Raw genomic sequence first — 26,441 nt, 5'->3', positions numbered from 1 at the left:
GTCACATAAAAATATGACAGAGAATTCGTGGAAACTTGGTCTCAAACATTCACCTGCATGTTCACAAGTATGTACTCGTATTTTTGAGGTTGCAGAAACTCTACCGCACGCATCTCGCACATAAAGGGATGACACTTGGAAAGTGCAAAAGTTGGGAAACTAGATATTTTAAGTTGATATTATAGTTGGGCTCGAAATTGTCGTACCAGGCATCGTCCACGTTATTGTAATGTCATGGCACTGAACTATACAGAAAAACCTTAATATGTACCCACTCAATAAGTAATTCCGGTTTAACTATAGTAGTCACGACAAATTGCCTGCCCTGTCAACATTGAACCTACTGTATTGGTTAACCGCTTAAACTGTAGTTGAATGCCAAATGGCTAGTGCGTAGTGTTACTTTATTTTTTGGCACGTATACAACAAGCGCAGAATCGGCGAAACATTGTGCGCAGAGACCATATATAGTGAAATTGCAGCGTACAGACCTTTCCTGAACTTCAGTTGCCACCGCTAGTAATGTCAAAACATGGTAGCCATGACATGTTTCCTGCTGCCATAGCTTCCAGCGCTTCTACATCGTCGTCACTGATGACAATATGGACGACGACCCTTCCATATCCGACACAGTGTCTGTGCATTGTCCGTCATGAGCAACATTACTAGAACCAGCTGAGTTTCACAGCTCTGCGTATTGGCCAGCACAAGCACGTAGCCCACATGGTGGTTGCAAGAACAGCGCTGCAGTTGAGTCCGGCTACTGGTTGGTCGTGTTGGCTGCTGCTGCAACGGTGCGACAGCTTGTTATTGCACTCATGTTCGCTAGTCCACGTCAGTTATACCACTGAAAAGCTGTACTGCCTTCATAATTGTAGTTCATGATTTTCCCTACGAGTGACAGCTTTGCAAGCCCAGTACGAATCCTAATGGTGACGTGTAATCTTCGATTTCAATGGCTATGCTATACTGTGAAGCTACTCCAACATCAATTCTGACTGGATGTGTCTGCCAGATAAGGCAGTTCATAATCGATTGTGCGGGAGGGGCATAAAATAAGGATAGGTAAGAGGGAAGAAGCAAGAAAAAAGTGCCGGACAGCGTGAAAAAGATTAAAAATTATTGTTTATCGGGCCATCTGCAAATGGAGAGCTCCCTTGCATCCTATATAAGATATGCATTTTTTTTAGAAAGTTAGTCATATTGCATGCTAGCCCACCCCCAAACTTCACCCCCACCCCAAATTTCAAGTTACGTGCCCCAAAATTTCATGTTGGCCCACCTCCAAATTTCAAGTGGGCTCACTGCCAAATTTAGGTTGGTTCATGGTCCACCCCCGAATTTCAAGTTAGCCCACCTATAAGCTCTCCCATGCATTTTCTGCGGAACCTTGTGTATCCCTATGGGTATTCTCTCTGATAAATTTTATTTGTTTAAATTGTTCCTTATTGCATATAAAGCTGCCAATTATCTATCTACATTTATAGTATTATAATGATTAAATGTCTTAAATTTGCAAATTATGCATTTTTCTGCAGATACAAGGCATGACATGGCATGGCAGACCTGTGGTACTCACCAAAGAATGCTTACACTCTAAAAGTGGCGCTTAGCTGACGAGTTGTAGCAGCTTTTACAACCCGGAGCAAAACACATCGCCATGTTGCATGCTTGACACGTGCCAGGCTTCACACCTCCGCAGACCAGCGCGAGCACCAAACGAACGTCTGCACGATGCAACTAAAGCCCAGCAACAAAACAACCACATGGGATGCAGCCACAGCGAAAAAGGCATGCAGCCGGAAGCGCCGCCAGTAGCATGACTCGACCACAGCGCCGTTAGTTCTCACGACCACCGCAGGGCCCGTGTTTTCAGCGGAGCTGTGAAACAGTTGATTCTAGTAATGCTGGTCAAGAAGGCGTTCGAAAATAAGTGGGGCCTGATGGAGAAACTGGCTCGTGGCCTTGCTGAATATGAGGATGCCATCCTCACTGGAAGGCCGTCATGGTGGCACATGAAAATCGCAGGTTCTTTTGCTGCCTACTTGCAAATGAAAATTGTCTGCATGTGTATTTGACTGAGAATTAAGACTTTTTTGGCCGATAAGTCTATAGCCGCTCATCTGACATTGTCGGTTAATTAATACATCGCTTAGTGTGTACCTGATCCATGGTCCCCGCCGACTACGTGCTTGTATTAACAAGGTTTTACTGTATTTGGTTATGTTGCGTAGCATTAAGGCTACGTAAAGTAACGTTGCTCCTGACTGTGCTCGCATGTGGCAGCCGCAGCAGTATGTCATGACGTCATGATTAATCCATTTCTTTGGCACCGAAATAGAAACTGGTTCATTAGCACACTGACGTTTGTCAGTACCTTTTCTAGGGTTTAGAACGCTTTAACATTCATTTGAAACAAAAAGTGACCTATTGTAAACAATGTGTCAGTATTCCTTTAAAACACAATTTATTGTAACAATATACATTCCTACATGTGCCCGGTAAGCGCAGTGATCCTCGCACTGTACAGCTCCTAGAGTTATGTACATGGGGATAGGCAACGTCCTCCCACATCTGTAACATCAACATAGTTTCAAGTCTTGGCGAGCATGTAGAACGCCCTGGCCAGTAGAAGGACTCCACAAAAGTGTTCTCTGTTGACGGATGTTTCTTTAAAGTAGATGCTCCTCAAGTTTCCTTGGAAGCTGATTATGCCAGCATCCACCAGCTTCTTGAGTGTGCCCTGGCCAGACACTCTCTCGTTGCCGACATTCAGGTCGAAGAGGTTTGTGATAGCGGACGACTTTATGGAAATCACCTGCAATGAAACCCAATATGGAAAGCATAAGAATATATTTTCGCTTTTTATTCTGTCCTGCATTGTCGTAGTCTCTATGAAAAAAAACATATGAGCGCTCGGCAAACCGGTCACCGGTCACATGTTGTGTGGCGAGATGGCAAAGCAGAAGAAGCGAAGGGCACTGTTACTCCTTCTGCCTGCATCCCTATCGTGAACATTTTTTCTTTAAATCTTTCCTTTGGCACTCCCGTGAACAAGAACTTTTTCATATGAATTTGATATGAATGCACATCATCTATTGAGGCTTAGCAATCAAAGTAAACAGTGTGGCAGGTAGCATGATCGCCTTATCAGATTCTTGTATTCTGAGCTCGCAAGCAGTATAGCAACGAAAGAAGGAAACATGCAGCAGTTGGGCCGTAGAAGGAACTGCAACATACTCTCTTTTTGTTTTCGCACATTGCAGCAGTGTCGCATGACATGCGGCTTTTTTGACGTGCTTACATGTTCCCGTTCATAAAGGTGACAATACTAAATGCATTATATACATGAACATCATGCTGGGGCTGACGTTTTGAGATCTCGGAAAGGCAAAAGCATTATTGCTACGGTAACGCCACCCGATGCCATATACATCACTCATAACCAAGGGCTTCATCAAAATTGTGTGGGTCAGTGCTTCTAAAGTGGGTATGTGCGGTAATGGTGCATTTAATGCAAAATAGTGGCATGTCAGTAATAGTACTCCCTTTAACCTTTTCTGTACCACTGATGAGTACATAGTCATCATGAGGAAAAGTGCCTTGCAGTGTGAACAGATCGTGCATACATCATCTTCAATTTGCTTCCATAGTTGCAGTTTCTGACACTAATGGCCTGTGTGTAGTGTTTCCCTCTATTTTTGACTGCGCGAATGCTTGCCTGTACACCACACCTCTGGGAAACTTGGTACCATTTTTCTTATTTCCTGGGGTATGGAAAGGGTTAAACATTGTAGGAAGACTAAACAGAAGAGAGATAGTGTCAGTACAGCCATTAAGGGGCCCTGGAACACTTCTTGAACATAGTAAGAAAACGCAAGACTGTCTGTACAAAAGGCTCCTGTGAACATAGTAAGAAAACGCAAGACTGTCTGTACAAAAGGCTCCTGTGAACATGTGAGCCAGATATTACTCCATTGCATGCACCAAGGAAATAACGATCCATTTTTGAAAATCACAAACCAATTGCTTGCTATTTCTTCTGCAATGTCATGCAGCATTATCGCAAACAGCTGGACCCAGAAATAGCTGTTGGCTGATTTCGTGATTGCGAGAACATTCTCAGTAATAACTGCTAATTTTTTTAGGTAAACAAATATGTCGGCAACCTCAAGAATACAGAAAAATTGTTTCATCTTTGTACTGCCAGTCTATGCAGAACAATTGTGCAAGGCCTCCAAGATAGGAGCAGGATGCCCCGCAGCGTAGTCTACCGCAGCCGCCACAGGGTGCTGCAGCGCCCCAACACTCAACTTTTGGGCGGAGCATTGCCCCCTTGACTTCACGCCTGTGTAGCTTTCAGTGGGCTAGCGGAGTTGGAAAGTGAGGGAAGGCCACATATCAGCACAATAACTCTATTTACACTTGACGGATTAGAACAATTTTGCAATACAAGATTAGTGAGATGATGTATTTTAATAGTGAGGCCATTACATGATTGGTTATGGAAGTGTTTCAAGGCCCCTTTAAGCACTGTGAGGAGACGCAACAGAAGAGAGGTGGCGTATTTGCATCTTGCCTCTCCCCTTGTGTCGCCACACCTTGGTGCGCAATTTGTCTTTCGACATGAAACTGACCTGTGGCTGCAGCTGCTTGCCATGGCTCAGCAGCGCCACCAGCATGGCCTGCACGGTCAGTTGGCTTTGGCTCTGGGCGAGTTCGCCCTTGTGCCGCTGCGCCTTCTGCTCGACCACGTAGAGGCTCGCGGGCGGCAGCTGCCTCAGCACCTGCTGCACCTGAAGCGGGCACACAACTTAAAACATGCAGGAGCACACAGACGAGCAGGCAATCAACACCCAGTCAAACCTGATTATATATGAAACGGAGTGCAGCAAATTGTGCTCTACATCAAACAGGCAAAGCTTGCTTAGCAACATTCATGCAAATTAAATTCCTGCAAATTTCGCAATGGGGACATGAGTATCAAGCGTGAATTATTACAAAGTTAATTAGTGTAACTGTTAATTAGCTCGCATCACACTAATACAGTCCAACCCTATTTTACAAACTTCTTGATTTAAAGAACTGCTTTTGATATCACAACACACTTTCATGAGCATGACGCAGTGAAAACCTTCAAACGATGAAGTGAGCCTCAAATTTTAATGAAGTTTTCTTTCTTTTGTTTTCTTTTTACTATTATTATCAAGAAATCATTGTGATAATATGCCTATATGCCATTTTTCAGTTCAGGAGATGAATGCCATTGAGTTGTTTGCCACACTCTATGCTAGATAGCTCAAAATTTTGTTTTACGTATAATAAAATTAACACATAGCCTATATGGCATTCTTCATATGCTGGAGGAAGTTCTCATAAATAGCATAGCAAACCAATGACTAATAACTGCGGTACTAATCGAGTCCTAATTCAACATTTCATTGCTTCTTTTGTAGAAAAATGTACTCCACATGGTCGGAGCTAAAGGTGAACAAGCTGTTCTAATTTTCTTTGATGTTATAGCCAGGCCAGCGGCCGTGCTACAGATATGGAACTCTGTTTATGCATTGCAGGGTTAATAAATGATGTTTATTTGCTCGAATGTTTTAAGTGTTTTCGATTTAACAATATAATTCACAGGTCCCGCCAACTTTGTTAAATTGTAGTTTAGCTGCATTTGTCATGCAAGCATTGTCCGCCTCGTCGAGTAACCCAGCTAACATGACAGAATTATGCCAATCGCTCAGGAGATCCTCAATGAGTAGGTTTGCATTTTTAAAATCACCTGGTATAACAACGTGTGACTATACTCACTGCATTGTAGTAGTTATACAGGTGAGGCTGCACCTTGTCTTCGAGGAACTGCACTCGTTCGAGGGCGAGCACAAAGTGGTCCCACGTCACGTGGGCCCACGTCATGAATGGAGGACTCACATCTATGGCCACTATGTCGTTGACGCTCTGAAAGAATGAAGGAAAAGAATAATGGTGAACTGCATGACCAGAGGTGAAAGAGGAGGGGTAACAAGGGGCCCAGTTTATGTTAGTCTATACGAGGGCAATAGACAAATCAAGTCAAGGAAAGCATATGGGAAATTACTTGCTTTAACTGATGAGTATAAACGATAAAGAGAAATGAAAGTGGACAATAAAAAAGGCAACAAAGGGCATCGAACCCACAAGTCTCGTATTACATGTGCAATGCTCTTACCTAAAATTTAGATACTGCAGCGTCATTTTCCCATACATTTTTGTGGGTTACTGGAGTTGAGACCCTTGCTTCATTGTCTATTGGCTTTGTATGACCAGAGTTCAGTTTTCTTCGGTTAGTACTGATCCACATTTCTGAAGCAGTCATTTTTCCCCAAACCAGGTAACAATATATATGGAATGATTCATTTATTTCCTACTGGCAGGAATAGAATCTAGCTTACAAGCCTTAGAAGCATACAATGTTACAACCATGACGAATAGCCGCTCACCTCAATCCTCTCCAGTGTTAGTTGAGGGATGATGCTATTCCCCCTGTCGGGCAGCCTTTTCTCCTGTGGCTTCTTTCCGTACAGGATGGTCTCACAGATCCTGGCCAGGCCGCGCGTCTGCATGCCGTCGATGGCGCCCACGTGCTCCATGCTGGCAAAGCCGCTGTTCTCCTCGCGGTGGTGCAGGATGCGCATGATGTTCAGCGGGCTGATGGACAGCTTGCGCAGCTCCTTTTCCGACGAGTTGTTCAGGACCCTCAGGATCTGGTCCTGCTGCTCACGGGTGTACTGCTGGCCAAAGGATATCGACCGGACACTGCCCTGTACGCAGAATGGAGGAATACGGCAGGCTTCGCATTAATTCGACACCCTTGGGCGTTTCCATTTGAACTGCAAGAAATTTCTGTGGATAACTAGTGCAGTGCTGCCAACCAAAAAGGGGCCCTGAAACACTTTTCTAATTAATCATAAGATGGCCTCAATATTAAAGGACGTCATTTCCAAATCTATTGCTACAAAAATTTTTCAAGTGTTAATGTATTTATTAATCTTTCAAGCACCAATACACAGCTTTCTCATTTCATCCCCGCTGGCGTGCTGGAAGCTACAGAAGGATAAGCCAAGAGGGCAAGCCCCGGCCAAAAGTTTAGTGTCTCGGCAACGAAAGGACTCATCGCAGGACCCCATGGTGGCTGCGGTAGGCTACACCATGCAGCATGCCACCACTACCTCAGAGGCCACACGCAGCAGACGCAGCTGTACACATTTGTCGTGTGCAGACTGGCAGTGCAAAGACGAAATTATTTTTGTCTTTTTGAGATCTCAGACATATATACGTTTATTTAACTCAAAATTAGCAGTTAATATATTACTGAGCATGTTCTCTTGATCACGACATCGGCCAGTAGCGTTGCTGAGCTCAGCTGCTTGCGATGACGCTGCATTCCGACATTGTGGAATAGAGAGGAAGCGATTTTTTGTCGTTCTTGACGCGAGATTGTAAATTCCTTGCTGCATGCAGTGCAGTAATATTAAGCTCACATGGTTCACAGGAGCCTCTACGACAGATCAAGAATGTTTTCTTGCATTCAAAAGTGTTTCAGGCCCCTTTATAGCAGATACAAAAGTAAAACAACAGCTCTGTTCAGACTGATAAAACATTCTTTCAATACTTTTTTTTCGTTACTACTATGGCAATAGGTCAATTATTAGAAAAGCAATAAAGGTTACAGTTTTATTCTTTTTTATTGCGTGCAAAAACCACAGCGCCCGTTTACAACTACGACATCACACATTCCAATGTACCTTCTCATATTGTAGGACGTTGTGGCATGGTAAAAGTTGCGGAAACATGCTAAGTTCAGCATCTTTCTTTTTTAGAATACAATGTAGCTCGTATGTACTGTCAAAAAATTAACCAGGCTCTTCAAAATCCTGATATCACAGCAAGCCGGTGTGATAACTTCAAGACTGGTAAAATTGAGGCTTTTCTGGCTTACCAAGCATGCTATCACAATAAGAGTGTCTCTTTTGGTACTGTACCAGACGGGTAATTCACTAACGTAGCTGAACTTGTTTATCTCTTCAATGTCCTTATAACATTTGAAAAATACTGCAGCCAAAGGCTGTATATACTAAAATTTGGTGAACAATATTCATGATAGTTTTGTTGCGTACTCTTCATTGAATGCTGAATGTTTATCGAAACTCCATAGGCATCGTACTGTAGCGACGCTGTAAAAACAGGCACTCGGCTTTACAGCTGCAGCTAGAATGACGTGTGCCAGACAGGAAGAAATAGTGACGAAATTTATTCCCAAAATCTTAGCGTATTGTTAGCTGAAATTTCCGCTGCGTGGCCTGCCCTTTTTTCTAAAGTTGCACCCGACTATAGAGACAACGACACCAGCAAAAAAAGCGTCACATTTCTTCGAACAGAGCCGTGCAATGTGGAAGTCTCTCAGTGCATCGCACTGGTCAAACGGGCGTGCACAGATTGTTGTGCCACTTGATTTCAGCCGGCACACCCAGGCTTTGAAGAAAAGAAAAAAATCTCATAGCACTATTGGTCTCCAAACTTTTGCTCCCGACTGCACAGTTGTAACCAAAAGTTTGAAGACCAATGGGAGTGCGAAATATTTTATATTCACAGCCTGGGTATGCCAGCTGAAATCAAGTGGCACAGTCTACATGCGTGTGTTAGACCAATGTAATGTAGTGATGGAATTCCACATTGCATATCTACGGTAAACGGAATTTATATTTTTTACTCATTCTGTGGTCTCGAAACTTCTGCTTAAGACTGTACATTGGCTCTGTGAACAGAGTGATGGTGCTCGAGGTAGATCAGCATAATCATGCCTGTACCCCCAAAAATATCAGGCTCGAAAAAAAGAAGAACAGTCGGGAATTGTTCTGTATTCTCTTGAAATCAATGTCGACACAAATAAAGAAATATTTTAAATTACTTGTGGCGTTATGACAACTGTAATCAAGCACTGAAAAGTGGGCATTTTAGATGAAATTGTGTTTGTTGGTAAGTATGACAATGGTCTATCTGAGTGACAAAATGAGCGCCAAGGGAAAGAAAATGCAGCTGAGAACCGCAGAGGCAAAGATGATGTGACGATACAAAGAAATTTTAAGGCTCAGGTGATACAGGAAAAGGGCAACTGGGCTTTCTGGGAGGTGTCATTGTTTTGCAATGACCTTAATTAAAACAGGATTCCTGCTGTTTCTGGTGATGATCAGAAGTTTGAGTCATCAGAAAGGTGGACTATATGTAGTCCACAAGAAAGGTTGTGACTTAGTATACAAAGTGGCATACACACAATGCACAGATGTACACGATTCACAAATGCGCACATATCTGCAGCTGTGCAGCGCTTTATAGATAAAATGCTTATGGACCATGCAGACTAAGGAAATTGGAACAGATTAAAGTGATTCTATCAACTGACTTTTTCCCAGGAAATCACATTAAATGCAAGGCAACAAGGAAAAGAAATAGCACACCTCGAAAAGAAACACAAACAGTACATAACAAAGTAAGCAGAAAAACGTACACACACAAAACCCCATATGGCCTCAAACATTCAAGCCATGTTTATGTAGTACACCCATGAGCAGAAGTATACGTACCAGGGATTGCACGATAAACACAATTTTCTTCGCTACCTATATATGTATCTATAAATTGAGGACTGCAGTATAAACATGAGATTGCAAGGTTTCCACTGCACTTGTCAATTTTGGTTTGTGTACCCGAGTTAAGAAAGAATTCAGTTTTTCTGGCGAGCCTGTGGTCCGTATACTTTTGCACACAGGTGTACACGCGAACACAAAGCCAGTTTGCATAAATTGTCACGATGCGACATTTAGACTCAGTTTTCTACATGTACTGTGTATTTGAATATGTATTTATAATCCAGAGCACATCGATGCTTCTAAGCCGCTTCCATGTTTTTGTGGTGTTTGCCAGTATGGGAGCTGTAAGTTTAGATTAACCAAAAGTGCTACAAACCGGTTGGCCATAAAACATTTGAGACTCGTTTGAATTAAGCAGCACTTCGAATCATATCCAAATATGAACATTCAAATAGCAGTTTCATCAATCAGCAAGGAGCAAACCAAGCACTCGATCCTCTCATGTCTTTGACATGCTAGATGACGGTCAAATGGGCCCGCCTAATATTTAGTCACCCAACAGCTAGTATAGCGATACTCCCAGTCATTATTGTCACAGGTCTGCTAGTCAACCTTGTGTGCCGTAAGAGAAGTTCGTGCCAATCACAGTCACGTCAATGCTACTAATCTTTTCTACACGTCAGTCAAAATGTGCATAATACGTTAGGAGGAAAAAATATTGTTCCGTATGGCGCGCCTCTTACAGCAGTACTCCAGCCAGCCGCTTGTTACGCGATCTAGCATTCAAAACGCATGAGGATATTTAAAGCGAAGCTGCGTGCATTTTCTTTTTTATTTAATACAGCAACGACAGAGGCTTCAGCAACATGTGGTCTCCCCCTCCACAGTTACAGCCTCCGCAAACGCTTTGAGCCTCCCACTTAACACAATTCTGAACCCGCTGGCAAGCGATGATTACTGGCGGATACAGCTGCAGTTGAAACAGACAGCGGTGCTGCTGGTAAGAATGGAGTAGTGATCAGAGAGCAAGTCGGTAACTGCACGTGCAATAATTTATTACCGACACCAGTTCGGTGCTGGCCGTTAAGAACATTAAGTGACTTCCAACGCTGAACTAGCCTTCACCGGTAGGGAGGCCCAAGGTCGCGATCGTGAGCCCGATCGACAAACGAAAGTGGTTGCACAGACGGGCAAAACGTTTGATAATTAAGCAGACACGAACATCGGAGGGCACATTCACTTACAACTTCAAAGGTACACGCATCCTGAAAAGGTCCGAGGGCTCTGAACAAGTTCACACGATTAAAATACTGCACCGGGCATCGTAACCTCATGGTACCACCATAGAATAAAGAACAACATTAGAGAAGGGAAACTGTACCTTCCACAGTGGTTCGAAAATAAGAAGCGGCAGCGCATGGAACTTAGTGGGGGGCCCGACAGATGGCGCTACTTAAACAGGAAGCGGAAATGTTTTTTTTTTTTTTAAGTACAATATTCAATATGGCCGCTTTATACCGGTGCCGTACGCTGGGTACGCGCCGTGCTCGCCTCGCTGGCTTTGCGGCATGCCTCAGCTGCCGCGTTTTAATGGCCAGGAGACTAAAGAGCCTCTACTGACGCCCATACAAACAAGCCACAAGTGAGTGAACAGGACGTGCGACTTTATTGGCAGAAGAAAAGCAGTGCACCTTCTCATACAAGATCAGAAATAAAATTTGCATGTCGAGATGCGCTGAAACCATTAACGCGAGCTCGTAAACTGCTCACTTTCGTCGCCGCACATGGCGATCTGGTAACGAGCGACAATCAGTAGCGCAAGCAAATTGGGCAGTGCACCACCTGTTTGCATTAACAGTCGCCGTAACTTACATTGCGAAGCAATCAGGTGACGCAAGGCATCTGCTACCGCGACCAACACAGCGACATGGACTAAACGGCATTTTAGCGTTCCCGCCTTTCCAACCTGCACGTTTCTTTTTGTTCTTTCGGGGGCCGCTAATGTGTAACTCATAGTTGGTGCCCCACATTCTATCAATGTGGGCATCACCATTTTGCAGCCACTTTTGCAGGCCTTCCCACCTATGTGGCTATCAACTTCGGACCACGTAATAACGTGTGCTGTCTCCGCTCACGCCACATCACGGCCGATGAAGGCCCACAAGCATAATTTGCCGGCGGCTGCAGCAAGAAATGTCGAATGGAGAGAGCACCAATTACGGTGCATGTAAATTGGGAGTCTTTGTCGCTGTGTGCACTGCAGGAGCAGATGGTTACCTCGGGAGACTGTTGCCCATGCAGCTAACCAGGTCGCCACATCGAAGAAACATAACACGGCGACCATTATCAAATTAGACTCTGCATTCAATCACCGCATAAGGTTCAGACAATACACCGTACATTGGCTAAGATCCATATGACAACAGTGGGCATTCACGCACTACAAATTGCATACAGCTTATTCAGCTATACGACTTCAGGCACAGTGCTTGCCTACGTCGCACATGGTGGTCTAGTAACGAGTGACAACCAGCAGCACAAGCAGATTGGTCAGTGCCCCACCTGTTTACACTGACAGTCACCGTAACTTGTACTGCGAATCAATCGGGTGATGCAGGCACCTGCTGCCATAGCCAACACAGCGACATGAACTGCCCGGCATCCTAGTGTTACCTCCTTTCCTACATGCACGTTTCTTTTTGTTCTTTCGGTGGCCACTAATGTGTTGCTCACACTTGGTGCCCCACCTGCTCTCAATATGGATGTGGTCTGTTTTGTGGGAATCGCCATTTCGCAGCCACTTTTACAGGCCTTTACACCCATGTGGATATCAACTTCATACACTTCAAACCATGTAATCATGTATGATAGTCTCTGTTCACGCCAAATCACGGCCAAAGAAGGCCACAAGCACACTTTAGCCATGGCTGCAGCAGAAAAGGACAAACAGGGAGCACCAATAGCAGTACATGTAAACAGGGAGTTTGTGTCACTGTGCGGACTGCAGGAGCAGGTGCTTACCTCGAGAGGCCGTTGGCCAATGCAACTGAACAGGCTGCCACATCCCAGAAATGTAACACGGCAACCATGACCAAGTGGGACAACATTGAAACAAGATTATGCAATCAAATCACTTCAGCATACTCTAACATAATGCTCAATCTATACATTGGCACTATGCATTGGCTACGATCTACATGACAACAGTGAGCATACACGCACATGGGTTGCTTGTGGCACATTCAACCGTCCGACTGTAGGCATAGTGCTTGCCTTCGTCGCACACTGCAGTCTGGTAACGAGCAACAACCAGCAGCGCAAGCAGATTGGACAGTGTGTCCCACATGTTTGCACTGACAGTCGGCGTTGAATATGAGCAGCTTGCATTGCGAAGCAATCGGGTGACGCAAGCATCTGCTGCCACAGCCAACAGTGACATGGAGTGCCCGGCATTTTAGCGTTACCGCCTTTCCAACCTGCATGTTTCGTTTTGTTCTTTTGCATGCCACTAATGTGTAACTCACACTTGGTCCCCCACATTCTCTATATATGGGCATGGTCGGTTTTGTGAACATCACTATTTTGCAGTCACTTTTGCAGGCCTTTCCACACATGTGGATATCAACTTCATGCACTTAGAACCATGTAATTATGTATGAGAGTCTCCGTTGACACCAAATCATGGCCGAGGAAGACCACAAGCAAAATTTGCACACGGCAGCAGCAGGAAAGGACGGAACGGGGAGCACCAACCACGGTGTGCGTGTAAATTCGCAGTCTATGTCACTGTGCGGACTGTAGGAGCAGGTGCTTGCCTCGAGAGACTGTTTCCCAATGCAACTGACCAGGCTCCCACATATGAGAAACGTAACACGGTGACAAGTACCAAGTTGGACAGCGCCGAAACCAGATTCTGCAATCAATCACTTCAATGTAGCTTGCACAAAAACACAGGCTGTCGAGCAAGAATAGCAATCCTGAATGAGACTAGGAATTCAATATGGGAATGAGAAAGCTTGCATTCAAGAAAGAAGCCAATCTACCTTGCAAGCATTGAAAGCCAAAAACATTAACAAAAGTTAAAAGCTACATAGCACACAGTGTAAAGGTTAATGCAAGACACACGCCAATGCTGCATCAGCTATTTCAGGAGAGGAATTGCACATGGCAACATACACTAGAAAGAACTGCTACACATATGTTATGCTACTATACAGTGACTGGCATTAAGTATGAGCAAAGAATCGGTTGACCTTTATTGTTTGTATGAGGAATAGGAATGATCTCTAACAAAAGTGTGGAATGAAAAAGCTTGCATTCATTGAAACAAAATTATACTTGGCAAGAACTGGCAAGGCCAGGAAGCTCACTAAGGAAGGGCAAGCTGACAGAACACTCTTAGCCAGCGTCATCTGTGCTTGTTCAGAGGTTGCAGGTACATCTGAAGACAAATAATTTTTGTTGTTGAGGTACCTGGATGACTCTGCCAATATCCATGCTGGTGGAATGATGGCGTAGGCTCTTTTCACTCTTGAAACAGTCGTCCGTAGACTTGATATCTCATCCAAATAATTCTGGAATGGCTTCTTTGTTTGTGGTCTTGTGAATTCAGCTCCAGCCCCTTCCTGTTGGTGTAGATGGGGGCTCCCGTGATGACCAAGATGTACTTGGCACAGACTCTGTTGGGGCAGAACAATGGCACATGAGATACAGCAGAGATTATCCAAACTCATGTAGTGTTTTCTTTTATGTTCGAACTAATTATGCTGAACTGTAAACATGAACAAATGTTCATATTATCTGCTACAAACAACTGACATGTATCTCAAGACTAGCAAGCCAATACAGCATATATCAAGCATATTTATTTCTGAACCAGGTGTTGTTTACCTTGTAGTAGCAGCCAAAGTCCACACAATGACCTTGTTGTAGCAGGCAGCAGCTTCTGTTTAGTGCATGGAGTGTGTTGCTTTATACTGGTGCCATCCTCATTACTGCATGTCTGGAACAGAAATTTTGACTGCATCAGAAATTGAATAAGCACAATTTTGCAATATAAAATGCGTAAAGGTGCGACATATACATTGCAATGGTTTGTGACTACAAAACACATGCAAATGTACACTGTTTGTTCTAGGGTGCTTAAGCAGCATGGTAAATAAATATGGTTACTCTCCGTAAAATTGATGTCTGCGTAACTACAATGCATGTCAACAGCTTAAGTATTATTAAGATCACAAATAAGTACATTTGTGCGCTCGTTTATACACTAGAAGAGATCACACTGCTGATTTCACAAGCAAATAGATGAAAGACATGAAGCTATTAGAAATGATGCATTCTTTTTGTGCATGAACGTGATGCACCGCTTCACTACTGCAAAAATAGATGTCCTGAAGTAAGTCAAACTGAACAGCAAGAACATTTGGAACCAACAGGTACGAAATATGGGTGAATTATCATGTGTGCAACTGTTTAATACATTAAATTCAGTACTTTAGCTTCAGTTTATCAAAAGGTTATTCGGTTCTGTGAACGAAAGAAGTTGCCGGTGGACTCGAAAAAAAAAATATATTGATAAGGCAACTCAGTCACTTATGGCTACGGCTACAACGAGATGAAAAATGTGACGCGCGTTCCGATATCGTTTCTCTTCCGTGAATGTGTATATAATGATGGCCTCGCAACTGAAAGTTTATTTCGGAAACAGTAACGGAGGGTCCTGACTGCCCTTATACAATGCAGCATCTAGTTCGTTAAGTTAACGAGACGAATAAATGACATAGCGATTGAAGCAGTGATGTTAAACGACTCACCGGTATTGCTGTCCCCAGTTGCAGCAGGACCCGGCTCCCATTTCGATGCAGACGTGTTCCACATGGCTCACGACTGAAACCTAGCTTTCAGGCTTACACCTCAAATTAAATAACGCGAGACATCGAAGCGCAGTAAACTGGTGTTAGCACAAAATAACCAACCAATGTACGAACCAAGGAATCCGTACCTGCCGCGCACACGAAAATACCGGTAAAAATTCTAAATCCAGGCCAGAGGTCACGTGGGAGGTCGATGATGCTGAACGCTATTTTGCGTTTAAAATGACAAAAAACAACAAAGTTGGTAATAAAAAGTACAATGTAAAATTAGGAATTATAATTTTGTAGTCTTTATCATGCAATAAGAACGCTTTATTTACTGTTGAAGAAAGTTTGTAGGTTAAAATTGCGCTTACTACGGCGCCTCTAGCGGGAGATAATGTGCTCAACGGGGAACCTTTTTAATTGGTGTACTATGCCTGTTTCTTTAGCAGCGCCGCGCGGTCGATTTTTTCGCCCTCTGTGGCCATTTGTTGAACTTGAGAGTGTGCGGGCCCTGGTACCACTATAGCAATTTTGTTAACAAAAGCTACGAAAGAAAAAGGGGGAACTAAAGGGGGGAGGGGGGCTCTTAGCAAAAGTGCTAGAGAAAATATCAAAGTATAGTAGTAGAGGAAGCTGTATTGTGCTGCCGTTTATGCAGGTGCCTTCGAGGCATGTTACATTGTTGCTCTATAATCTATATATACTTGCTGCATGGATCGCCATTGGCCTGCGTAAGGCACGTGCCTTGTGTCGTCATCGGGCGCGTGATGCGCGCCAGCGACCGACGTCTTTTGCTGCTTTTCCGGTGGTTTTCGCGAGTGCACAGCTGTTTTCGCGACCTTCGCAGGTGGCGGAAACCGCGGATGATTGTCGTTGAGAGAGCTAGTTAAACGGTAGCCAGATAGTTTAAATCATTTCGAGCCCGTAAAGTATGTGGGTCTTCGGGTATGGCTCGCTTATGTGGAAAGCGGATTTCCCATACAACCGCAAGCTTGTCGGTTATGTCAAGGGATACGTGCGTCGGTTTTGGCAGGCCAGCGAAGACCACCGTGGAGTCCCCGGCAAAGTAAGCTTAGTTACGATTTCCCGTGAGCCTAACGCGCCTCCGCCGACTAAACGTAAAGCTTGAAATTTTGGTTTAAACTGACAGTTCGACGCAGTGTTGCGTAACATAGCTCACGCTTGAAAGCAGTCTGCGTGGTTTCGCTTTGACATGCATGACTTTCGAGCGTGGTTCGTGTGCCTTTGCACTTTTGTGTCGTCGCTGTTTAACTTCTGGTCATTTCAATTATCGTGCGTCCGATTGCAGCCGGGACGTGTGGTGACCTTGGTACCGTCGTCGGACCCAAACGTAAGCAACGCGCATTTTCTTTCTTTTTTTTCACGCCTATTCTTGGGAGGTTACCTCCCGTTGGTGTGTTTGCGAGACCGCGCGAGTTATAAATGCCGCGTCTCCTCTTTTCGACCTTGTTTACAGGATTGCGTTTGGGGCGTCGCTTACGAAATACCCGAGGCTGAAAGAGATGAAGTCATCGGCCGCCTCGACTTCCGCGAGAAAGACGGCTACGACAGGGTAAAGTACATACATTATACATACATGCATACATACATACATACTACATACATACATACATATACATGCATACATATACATACTACATACATACATATACATACATACATACATACATACATACATATTTATACATGTGCTAAAGCATGACTGCAAGTCAGCCTAGTTGGAACAGATTCATTTTTAAACAAACTTTTTGAGTGCGAAACAAACAGGGACAAAGAAAAGGAGCAACACAAGGACGAGCGCTTTCTAACAACTGGTTTTATTTTCGAAGAACCACCTGCTTAAATACCCACAGATCTGCACAATCCAGTCAACAGAACAGGCCAATAGCGCATATAACAACACTAGTGATAAAATGCCTCGGATCAGCGCTATGCCCTCCACCCTCGTCTGCTACTATGCTTTGATAGTTTGTCTGGTACTTTTGCTTGCAGACCTTTTTATTTATTTTTAGCTTTCGTTAATGAAGTTACTATTGTGTTTTTATGAGGTTGCGATGCCCTGTGCAGTATTTCAATCATGTAAACTTGTTCAGAACCCTCAGACCTTTACAGGATGTGTGTACGTTTGAAGGTGTAAGTAAATGTGCCCTCCGATGTTGACTGGGTAGCGCTGATCCGAGGCATTTTATCACAAGTGCTGTTATATGCGCTATTGGCATGTTCTGTTGACTGGATCGCGCAGATCTGTGGGTATTTAAGCAGGTGGTTCTTCGAAAATAAAACCAGTTGTTAGAAAGCGCTCATCCTTGTGTTGCTCCTTTTCTTTGTCCCTGTTTGTTTTGCACTCAAAAAGTTTGTTTAAAAATTTATTTGCTATACCTAAATCACTTAAGTGATTACCTAGGCAGTGGCTTGGAGACTGGTCGCAGCATTTATCTGTGTCACACTCATTGTCCTCTACAACGAAATGGCCTGTATAACGAGTGATTTCGGAGACCCGAAGCACTTCATTATAAAGGTATTCGTTGCCCCCACGTACATATTTAAAGTAATCGTTGAAGGCCAAAAAAAAATTCGGCAGAGGCACTTAAGGCTGCTTACGTGTGGGAATGCGAAAGCATTATAGTCCGGTTAGTGAAAAAAAGCTTTTTTTTTTTTCGTGTGTTCCTTGTTCGTGCAAGGTCTCACCTGCGTTCTCACTGCGACACAGTAAGGCCAAAACAAAACGCACCCAGTATCTTAATATGCTCGCTTGCCTGCAAGGTGTTCATAATTCGGAAGACTGTTCAGCGCCGTTCAACCAGACATTAATGCTTTTTATTTGGCTGCGCCATCATGTATGCAATGACGCAAGTACTAGGCACACATTTAGTCATCGAGAACTGTGATAGCGTCAGGGAAGCATGCTCATCTCACACCCCGAAGGCCCTGGTTCCATTCCCACCCAGTCCAAAATTTACCAAATTCAGTCAGTCCAAGCATTTTTTACGTGTTTTTACTCTTTGTGCCGTTGGCCAAATTTCATACCATCTTTCGGTCAAGCCGCTGCCGCATTTTCGCGTAATGGGGCATATAACGCTTTCGCATTATAAAGAAAAGTTATAAAGCTGGAGCTCTTTCCCTAAACGAATAAAAGCAACATTTTGATAAATATCTTTCCATAGAAGAATCATTAAGGAGTTATTGAACACAGCTGCAAAGAACTATGGATTTTGTTTTGAACATATCAGTACGGCTGACCATACATGAGCTCATGTAGAATACACAAGTACGTGAATAGCAGTGCCTAATCTCAGTGCATTGAATTTGCAGTTAATTTTCTTGCAACGACTCCAATAATATCAGAAAGTGTTATTTTCTTTTATCACTATATTGTAATGTTACCTGGTTTATTTGTATGAAACAAAAACTACATTTGCCGGAAGAACTGAGTAAAAGCACGTAGAAACATTTAGCTTGTGCTGTCTTCACTTGGCAGATACAGCAAGTACACTGTTTGCACCTTTGTCTTCTTATATTTACTATAGAAGAAAAGTACTCATGCCTCCGCAACATGAACACGTTTTTGGTCAATTTCTTCCAAGACAATACACCACACATTTGCCTGTCACAAACCAAAATGCTGCTAAGGCGTCTGAGAAGCAGTCCATGCTTTCTCCTGTGCAATTAGATTTAAAACCCCTGATAACCGTACATCAATTTGGACCTCTCCGACACAATGTTTGTCACAGCCCAGGTGTAACTTTAGGATGTCAAACCTTTCCAATCGATGCTTGCAGCAAATCCCACCAAAATCATTCAAAGTTTCAAAGCACCCCTGGCTTGCACAGGGTAGCCTGTAGTGAAAAGTTTTGTCACATGTCACCTGTAGTCAAGGATCTAGCAAAAGATTTCCTAGCAAGGGAAGGTCATAACAACAGGCTGTTGCTATGCATTGTTTTGTGATTAAGGCGCCCGTACATTTTCCAAAGCATGACTATATGTTTTATTTTGAATTAGTGTACACCTTCTACTACTACCTATTATCTGCATGTTCAGTGCCAGACTCGACAGAATGGTTTTGTACACAGGCATAGTCATTTAGAGCCGTAGTATTGCAAGTTATTCTCTCGGACATTGGCTAACTCCATGTGGAAACAATTTAGGTGCAGGTGTTGTTCTACCCTGGCAAATCCGAGGAGAAGCCCTTCTCGCTCACCATTTACGTAGCGCAGAAGGAGAACCCCTTCTACCTGGGACCTGCCAATGCACTGGACATTGCCCGGCAGATCCACGACGCCGAGGGGCCAAGCGGCTCCAACCGCGAGTACCTCCTCTCTCTCATCGAGTGCATGCGCAACATCGCACCGCACGTTCGCGACCAGCACCTGTTGGACATCGAGCAAAACCTGCTCAACCTGGAAACTGTAGTGGCAGAAAAAAAAAAGACGCCATCGCACCATCACCAGCCTACGAGCCACGAAGAGAGCCGAAGAGTGCAGCATGAAGACAGCCGGCGCGCAGAGGTTGCCTGACGCCTGTGTTGAGTGAGAGGGGGGAAGGGGGTCACCCACTGAAGAATGTGAACTCATTTATCAAAAGTATTGACTTTGTCTTAAGCAAGGGCATTGGTCAAAAAAGACTGAGTTGGTGCTAAACCCTGGCAGCTCTCTCGTGATTATCTGTTGGACAAGTGCTTGTCTGTAAAAGGCTGTAGTACTTACATTCAAGAAGAGTAAAGTGTGCCACAAGGTTCCAAGAAAATTTCTGCAAGACTGGCACAAAATTGCTCAGCAAATTGTTTTGATGAAAATCTGTGCTACTACTTTGATCTGTGCACTCTGTGGCTTGTATTACTATAACGACGGCCGTTAAAAATAATTTTCCTTGAAATATTAATGCTTGCACCGGGTCGGTTTCCACTCGTGAAGCAATTAGCATAGTGTGAGCCCACATTGGTTGCTTTAAAATTCAATATCTTTTTGCACACGCATCCGTCGGTGCATGTGATAGAATTTGCTTACAAAGCTTTCTACATATTTGGGTATTCAGGAAGGGCACACTGATTAATTTAGAGAAAATTGCAGCAGGACTGCCACAGGAATTAGACTGCTCATTGTATTGGTGAACCTCTATGCATCTGTACATAATGCTGGCTCAAGCTCAGATTTCGCTAGGAAAGCGGTGAGCATAGCAACGGCATTCGTCTTTCAGGTTTATAGTTCAGCATCCATCCTGTCAGTGTATGCAATAGAATTTGGTAAATATCGGTGCAACTACTTAAAACTGACAGGGGCTTGGTTACCACTAGTGAATTTATTAGTGTAGCTTCAGCCTGTATGTTTTGGACTCAAGTTCAAGATACTTTTGTGCACACATCTGTCAGTGTAATGTGATGGAATCCACTTTCGTAGTCAAGGTCCTAGTTGGGCATTATTTTTGTCGTGATGACAGTATGCCTGTTTTGTGTGTAGTTTTGGGTTCTCGGCCAAAGAAACAAAAATTGAGTGGCAAGTATTCACAGCAAACATGAAGATGGAGAGTGAATCATCAAATTTTTCATTGCACCTTGTTCTTTGAGGTGCCATGCATGCATGTGCCTGTTACAGAGTTGCTGTGTGGAATCCACAAATGTACAATAAAAGAAAAGTAACAAGCTTTTCTTTGCAGTGTGGTAGTCTTTTTCCAGAGTTTAGTACCAAGCAAAACTGGCGACATTGTAATGTCACTGATTGGATGCACAAGCTTGCAGTGTGTGCAGAAGTGGCTGCTATGATGCACACAGCAGGAGCATGTATACTTATCTTTGTGTATTTAGCACAGCTTTATTTCTAACGTTCTCTGTATAATGCTGGGCTAGTGATGCTGATATTTTGCACCAAGATTGCTTACTGTAGTCCATATCACTAAGCAAAAAATTGCAGCATCAGCACTTCCGCGACTTGCCTGTTGAATGTGAAAAACCACTGTCATCTGCACGCTTTGGCATTGGCAAAGTGTGCTCTGCAAGATCTCTACTTGTCTGTGCAGCACTGGCAGAAGGCCAAGGTCAAGCTAGTAAAAAAAAACAAAACAGGCTTTGTGCTGTACTGCGTATTCCTTTATTGTAAATTGGAACACATGTCTTGTGCACTGCACGTAATTCTTCTACAAGCGCTGCACAAACTACAACATGAATGCCTAGCAGCTTGGTCACTTCTCATATTTCCATTGGCACTCTGCACAGCATGGGGCCATGAATTTGATTCCTAGCACTTCCAGTATCCCCAGTGCATATGGAAAAGCTGTTCAATCTTTTTAAGATTGCATGCAGTATACAGACAAAGCTCCCGATTTTATTTTTGCCAATTCCTTCATGACCTCCTCTCACCATGCTTGATCTTGTGCATGTTATCCAACGCAGGCGCTTGTGATTCCCTTTATCACAAGACTTCACTGGTGCCACAAATGCAAATGCATATATGTGCAAACTCACCTGAATATTTCTTGATGTTTGAGTCAGAGTTCGCTCAACAATTTTTCATATGTCATCAATTTTTGCAAAAACATTTTGTACTGCTCACCTGAAAGTTTAAAGCTGCTGAAAGGTTGGGTAGCTCAAGGTCACAAAATATGCTTGCAAAAGGAAATTACAATGGCATCTGTGCTGCCCTCTTGTGAAGGCACAAGGCACCATATAACAGTGGGGTCGGGTAGTATGTGTTTCGAGCTAGTTCATTCGGACAAGTTCTTGAAGCATGTCAAGTTGGCATCAGCAGAATCACTCAAAAACTCGATGTGACATAACTAATCGTGAGCCATTCCACTCTGTGAAGTGGTTGACCAGCAAAGCTGTTTAGCACACAACGCGGAGGTGACGCATAATTTTGAACAAAGGTACAAACTCATTGTTTTGATTCATGGTCGTTATTTAGCTCGCAACTGCAATCCCATTCTTTGATAATGTCAAATCTATGTACATATGCTGCTGGGTGTTCGGTTGGGCCAGATCGGTGTGGCATCGCAAGGGATATGTCTGCAACACAGAACGTGTCAACTGCTCTCTTTTCGGTACCGACGCATCCACATTGAAAATGCCAACGACAATAGGAGTATTGTCATCGCAGCTAATGCACGCAAAGTGAGTAGCCACGATCCTTACGGGACTACGAGTCATTGCTTTTTCTGCTTGCTTACGGGGGTAGGTACCATTGACGATGACAGTTTTTGACATGCTGTTCTGTATGTTCCATGCGTGATTAAAAAGAATTTAATCACTCTTCACTTCATTTTGCCAAGTGCGTGTAGCCTCTGCCTTACAGGGCTATGAGCCATTGCATATTTTGCTTGCTTACTGGAGCATGAATGCTTGTGGGGGTATGAGCCATTGTTGAAGATAGTCTTTGTTCACGAAGAACAAAAACGCATGGAACCCTAGCCATACACAACTTCGCTGTAAAACAGTGTTGCTTGTCAGTCACTGCTGTTCTAAAGTTTGTCTGTGGCATCTAAAGGCAATTTATTGTTAGCCCTGTAATGCCCTAACAGAACCACATCAATGAAAATTGGAACTTGTCGGCCTTTATTTCTGGCTGTGGAGGGTACATTTGTACAAAATACCTATTAAATGTTATTTGAGATAAAGCTTAATTAGTATATTACTTTGTAATTAGTTTTTAAGTTATCCAGAACTGAAACATCTGTGCAGAAAATCAAAAAGCAAACATGGACTTTATGTTAAGTTTCCCATTCTTTGATTGGCATTTTGTGGCATGAAACCATAGAACACCATTTTCATTTAATTGAAATTAAATTTTTAAAATAGTGATGCACCTTAGACGAACGAGACCAACAGCATATGATTTGAAGTCATCTTAAGGTTTTCACACTATCCTTGGTTGCAATCAGTTAGCTAATTATGATAGTTATGTTTAATTAAGCAACACTTCATATACAGTTCACGCTCGTTACAATGGACCCGCTTTTAACAGACTTTCGGATATAACAGACCACATTTCATCCTTAATTTGTTCTACCTATTAATACGACGAAGTTCGCTCATAGCAGCCGGACCGAACTACAACGGACTATTGGCTACAGTGGACGAAATTAGCAGCAATTTTTTTTAATGATCGAACATATAAAACATACTTTTATCGTTTCGACACGGGCTGACAACTGACTTCCAAGGGAGGAAGGTAGAGCGGAAACGCGCAGTCTCTTTTGCGTGCAAGGCACGGGAGGGGAGGGGGGAGGCGAAAGAGAGGATTGTACTCTGGCGGATGCTGCTTACGGCACAGGTGCCGTATCTTGAAAGCGATCTGCGATGGAGACAAAGTGCGTCCATTGCCGGCAGCTTCGCATGCGCTGTGCTTTCAACATTTAGTTCGCGTTGAAGCGAGATAAAGCACGAAGTCCAATTCGATGGCTGCTGCTGCCGCACTTGCATTAATTTCTACTATCGCAATCAGCGCTCCGGCTTTCGGGCGAAAGTGCGACTTATTTGTTTTTTTTTTTTTTTTTTTTTACTTTGCACGTTCACTCACTCTTTGCAATAAAGTTGTTGGGCATCCCGACGAAAGTTTCGGAAGTGAGGCGCATCGGATATCATGGACTTCGGATAATACGGATGTTTTTTGTCAGATTATCAGGGTCCCTTTTAATGAGAGTCGACTGCATTCATTTTAGGGCGCAGCTTTGATGGTAAAAGTGTTTAACCCTCTACTTCCCAGAGGGCTTGCACGCAGCACGCTCATTTAAAAAAATGTTAAATATATGCTCCATTCCTTGTACTCAATGAAGACATTGACTAGCAAACTGTTTTCACAAAGCCAGTTTTTCTTGCAGTACATACACTTCCTTAATAATATTCTCCCAACACATGACAGCAAAACAAATTTAGAATGCAATATGCACAGGTACTCAAATTCAGCAGTAGGCGGTTCGAATGAGCAGATGCGCGTGAATCATTCACAGCGATTAAAGCAGTGGAAACCATGGTGCGGTCAAGTAGAACTAGTCCTTGGCAATATTCGTACAAATTGGCAGGACAAGTATAGTTCGGGTTTGGGCTTCAAATGGTTAAAAAGACCCTATGAAGTTGTTTCCATGACGTTACCTTTTACATACCTCTTTTCCAGACACTGAAAACGGCCCGGGAGATATAAAAACATTCACATTGTTACACTCTTGCATGTCTGGATGGCAATGCTCCCAGCCGTGTTGTGAAGAAGCAAGGACCATAGGCCCATCACAAAACATGAAAGAGCAATCTAGCACAGAGTCCAGTGTGTGTTAGCACCTTCATTATGAGAATCTAAATCTACCTTGTCCCTAAATAAAAATAAGCCAGCGTTGAACATGGATGCAAATGCTCTCGATGGCCTTTTATTTTTATGATGGGCATGCAGGCCCTGTTCTTCAGATCCACAGTTGAGGGCACTACAATACATTTGTACGAGCGCGCAGCGACATGTTTTCATAAGTTTCGTTTTTTTTTTTCTCCTATTTCACGGGCTTTCTTCAGAGGCCGAAAAAAAAGCTATGTTAGAGATAACATCACGGAAATAAATTCATTGTGTGTTTTTAAGCATGCTCTACAACTTTTACACTCAAACGTATGTCCTAAAACAAATATTTAAAATTTTGCATAATTAAACGTACTCAATTAGCTGACTGCACTTCTAAAGAATATTGTAACTCGAGACGACTGCGGAAAGTGTGCATTGGTCTTTCTTCTATTAAATAAAATTCTGTGTTTTTACTTGCCAAAACCAATATGTGATTATGAGGCACCCCGTAGTGGGGGATTGCCGATTAATTTTGACCACCAAGGGTTATTTAATGTGCACTGAATGCACGGTGCATGGGTGTTTTTCTGTTTCATCCCCATCGAAGTGCGGCATCCAGGATTTGTCGCTGCACCTTCATGCTTAGCAGCACAAGGCCAAAGCCACTACACCACCACGGTGGGTCTCGTCCTCTTATGGTGCACTACTTTATGTTTAGAGTTTGGGTCAAGTTGAGTGAAATACCCGTTACATTGGGCATTATACATGGTTAAAAAGTGTATATGTATCCCACAAAGAAAAGATGCGCACTCAAGGCAAGCTTTAGGATAATGCAAGCTATCCCCCACCCCATTGTGTCAGGAATTTTTTCAAATTTTAAAGTTTTCAGGTTGGCAGGTATTATTGCTTATATCAGTACCTGCCAACAGCTGGAGGGCCTTGGCAGTTATGCACTAGTGTGCGCAAGGAGTATAAACATACTAGAGTAAATGCACAGAGCATCATTTCAAGTAAGAAATTAAACAAATTTAACAGTACTTTGTCTACCGACATTACAGAAATGCTCAATTGAAAGTATTGATGTCAGATGAAGTGGCATCGTACACTTGCAGTTATTTCGTGGGGCAAGGTAGGCATAGGTTGAAAGATGTCGGAACAGCTGCGGGGTTACAGTGATGGAACCCAAAACTGTAGCGATGCTTGCCACTCGGAGCAGTCAATCAGCCTACGTGTGACTTGTCATAAGAACTTCAACAATCATGCACAAGTCTTCTGTCATGCAAAAAATGCATACTTAACAAACTTGCGTTATCATAGCATCGGCATAGATAAATATGTTTGTCCAAGTAAATGCGAAGGAATTGACATTGGACGACTTCCATTAAGTTACTTAGTGGATGCTAATAGAATTCATGACAGTAGATGTAAATTTCAGTTGTAGTCTAATTAGTGTTCAAAAGAGTGTTTTTTAACATTTAGGGTAGCAAAACTTTTTTTATGTCATGACATTAAGCCTAATGCTTCATGGCATGGCTGACAATAGAAGACGCGTGAAGCTGAAAATCCAACCATGAATCTGCGTAAACCCCAAGATTGCAAACATCAAGCATGCGACAGATACTCTAGCCAAACAGTGTTGTTTAAACCTGTTTGCACATTCTTTCTTGTAAAAGACACCACAC

General features: G+C 43.3%; 2 protein-coding genes across 2 annotated transcripts; one reads left to right on the top strand and one right to left on the bottom strand.

The window, feature by feature from the left end:
• Positions 1 to 2,448: 2,448 nt before the first annotated feature.
• Positions 2,449 to 16,052, bottom strand: LOC126545004 (transcription elongation factor, mitochondrial-like). Its single transcript, XM_050192603.3, has 6 exons — positions 16,012 to 16,052; positions 10,874 to 10,971; positions 6,483 to 6,803; positions 5,815 to 5,961; positions 4,638 to 4,796; positions 2,449 to 2,818 (listed from the first exon to the last, which is right to left on the bottom strand). Exons 2-6 carry the CDS (start codon positions 10,961 to 10,963, stop codon positions 2,594 to 2,596), a joined length of 942 nt encoding a protein of 313 aa, XP_050048560.1. The 5' UTR covers positions 10,964 to 10,971; positions 16,012 to 16,052; the 3' UTR covers positions 2,449 to 2,593.
• A 190-nt stretch (positions 16,053 to 16,242) lies between these two features.
• LOC126545006 (putative glutathione-specific gamma-glutamylcyclotransferase 2) lies at positions 16,243 to 21,151 on the top strand. Its single transcript, XM_050192607.3, has 4 exons — positions 16,243 to 16,556; positions 16,800 to 16,841; positions 16,968 to 17,063; positions 19,657 to 21,151. The coding sequence occupies exons 1-4, from the start codon at positions 16,422 to 16,424 to the stop codon at positions 20,023 to 20,025; spliced, it is 642 nt and encodes a 213-aa protein (XP_050048564.1). The 5' UTR covers positions 16,243 to 16,421; the 3' UTR covers positions 20,026 to 21,151.
• The last annotated feature ends 5,290 nt before the right edge of the window (positions 21,152 to 26,441 follow it).

This window comes from Dermacentor andersoni, chromosome 10, assembly GCF_023375885.2.
Source record: "Dermacentor andersoni chromosome 10, qqDerAnde1_hic_scaffold, whole genome shotgun sequence".
In the NCBI taxonomy this organism is placed as follows: Eukaryota; Metazoa; Arthropoda; class Arachnida; order Ixodida; family Ixodidae; genus Dermacentor; species Dermacentor andersoni.
The sequence above is the reverse complement of the archived record's forward strand: the minus strand, read 5'-3'. Positions and strand labels throughout refer to the sequence as shown.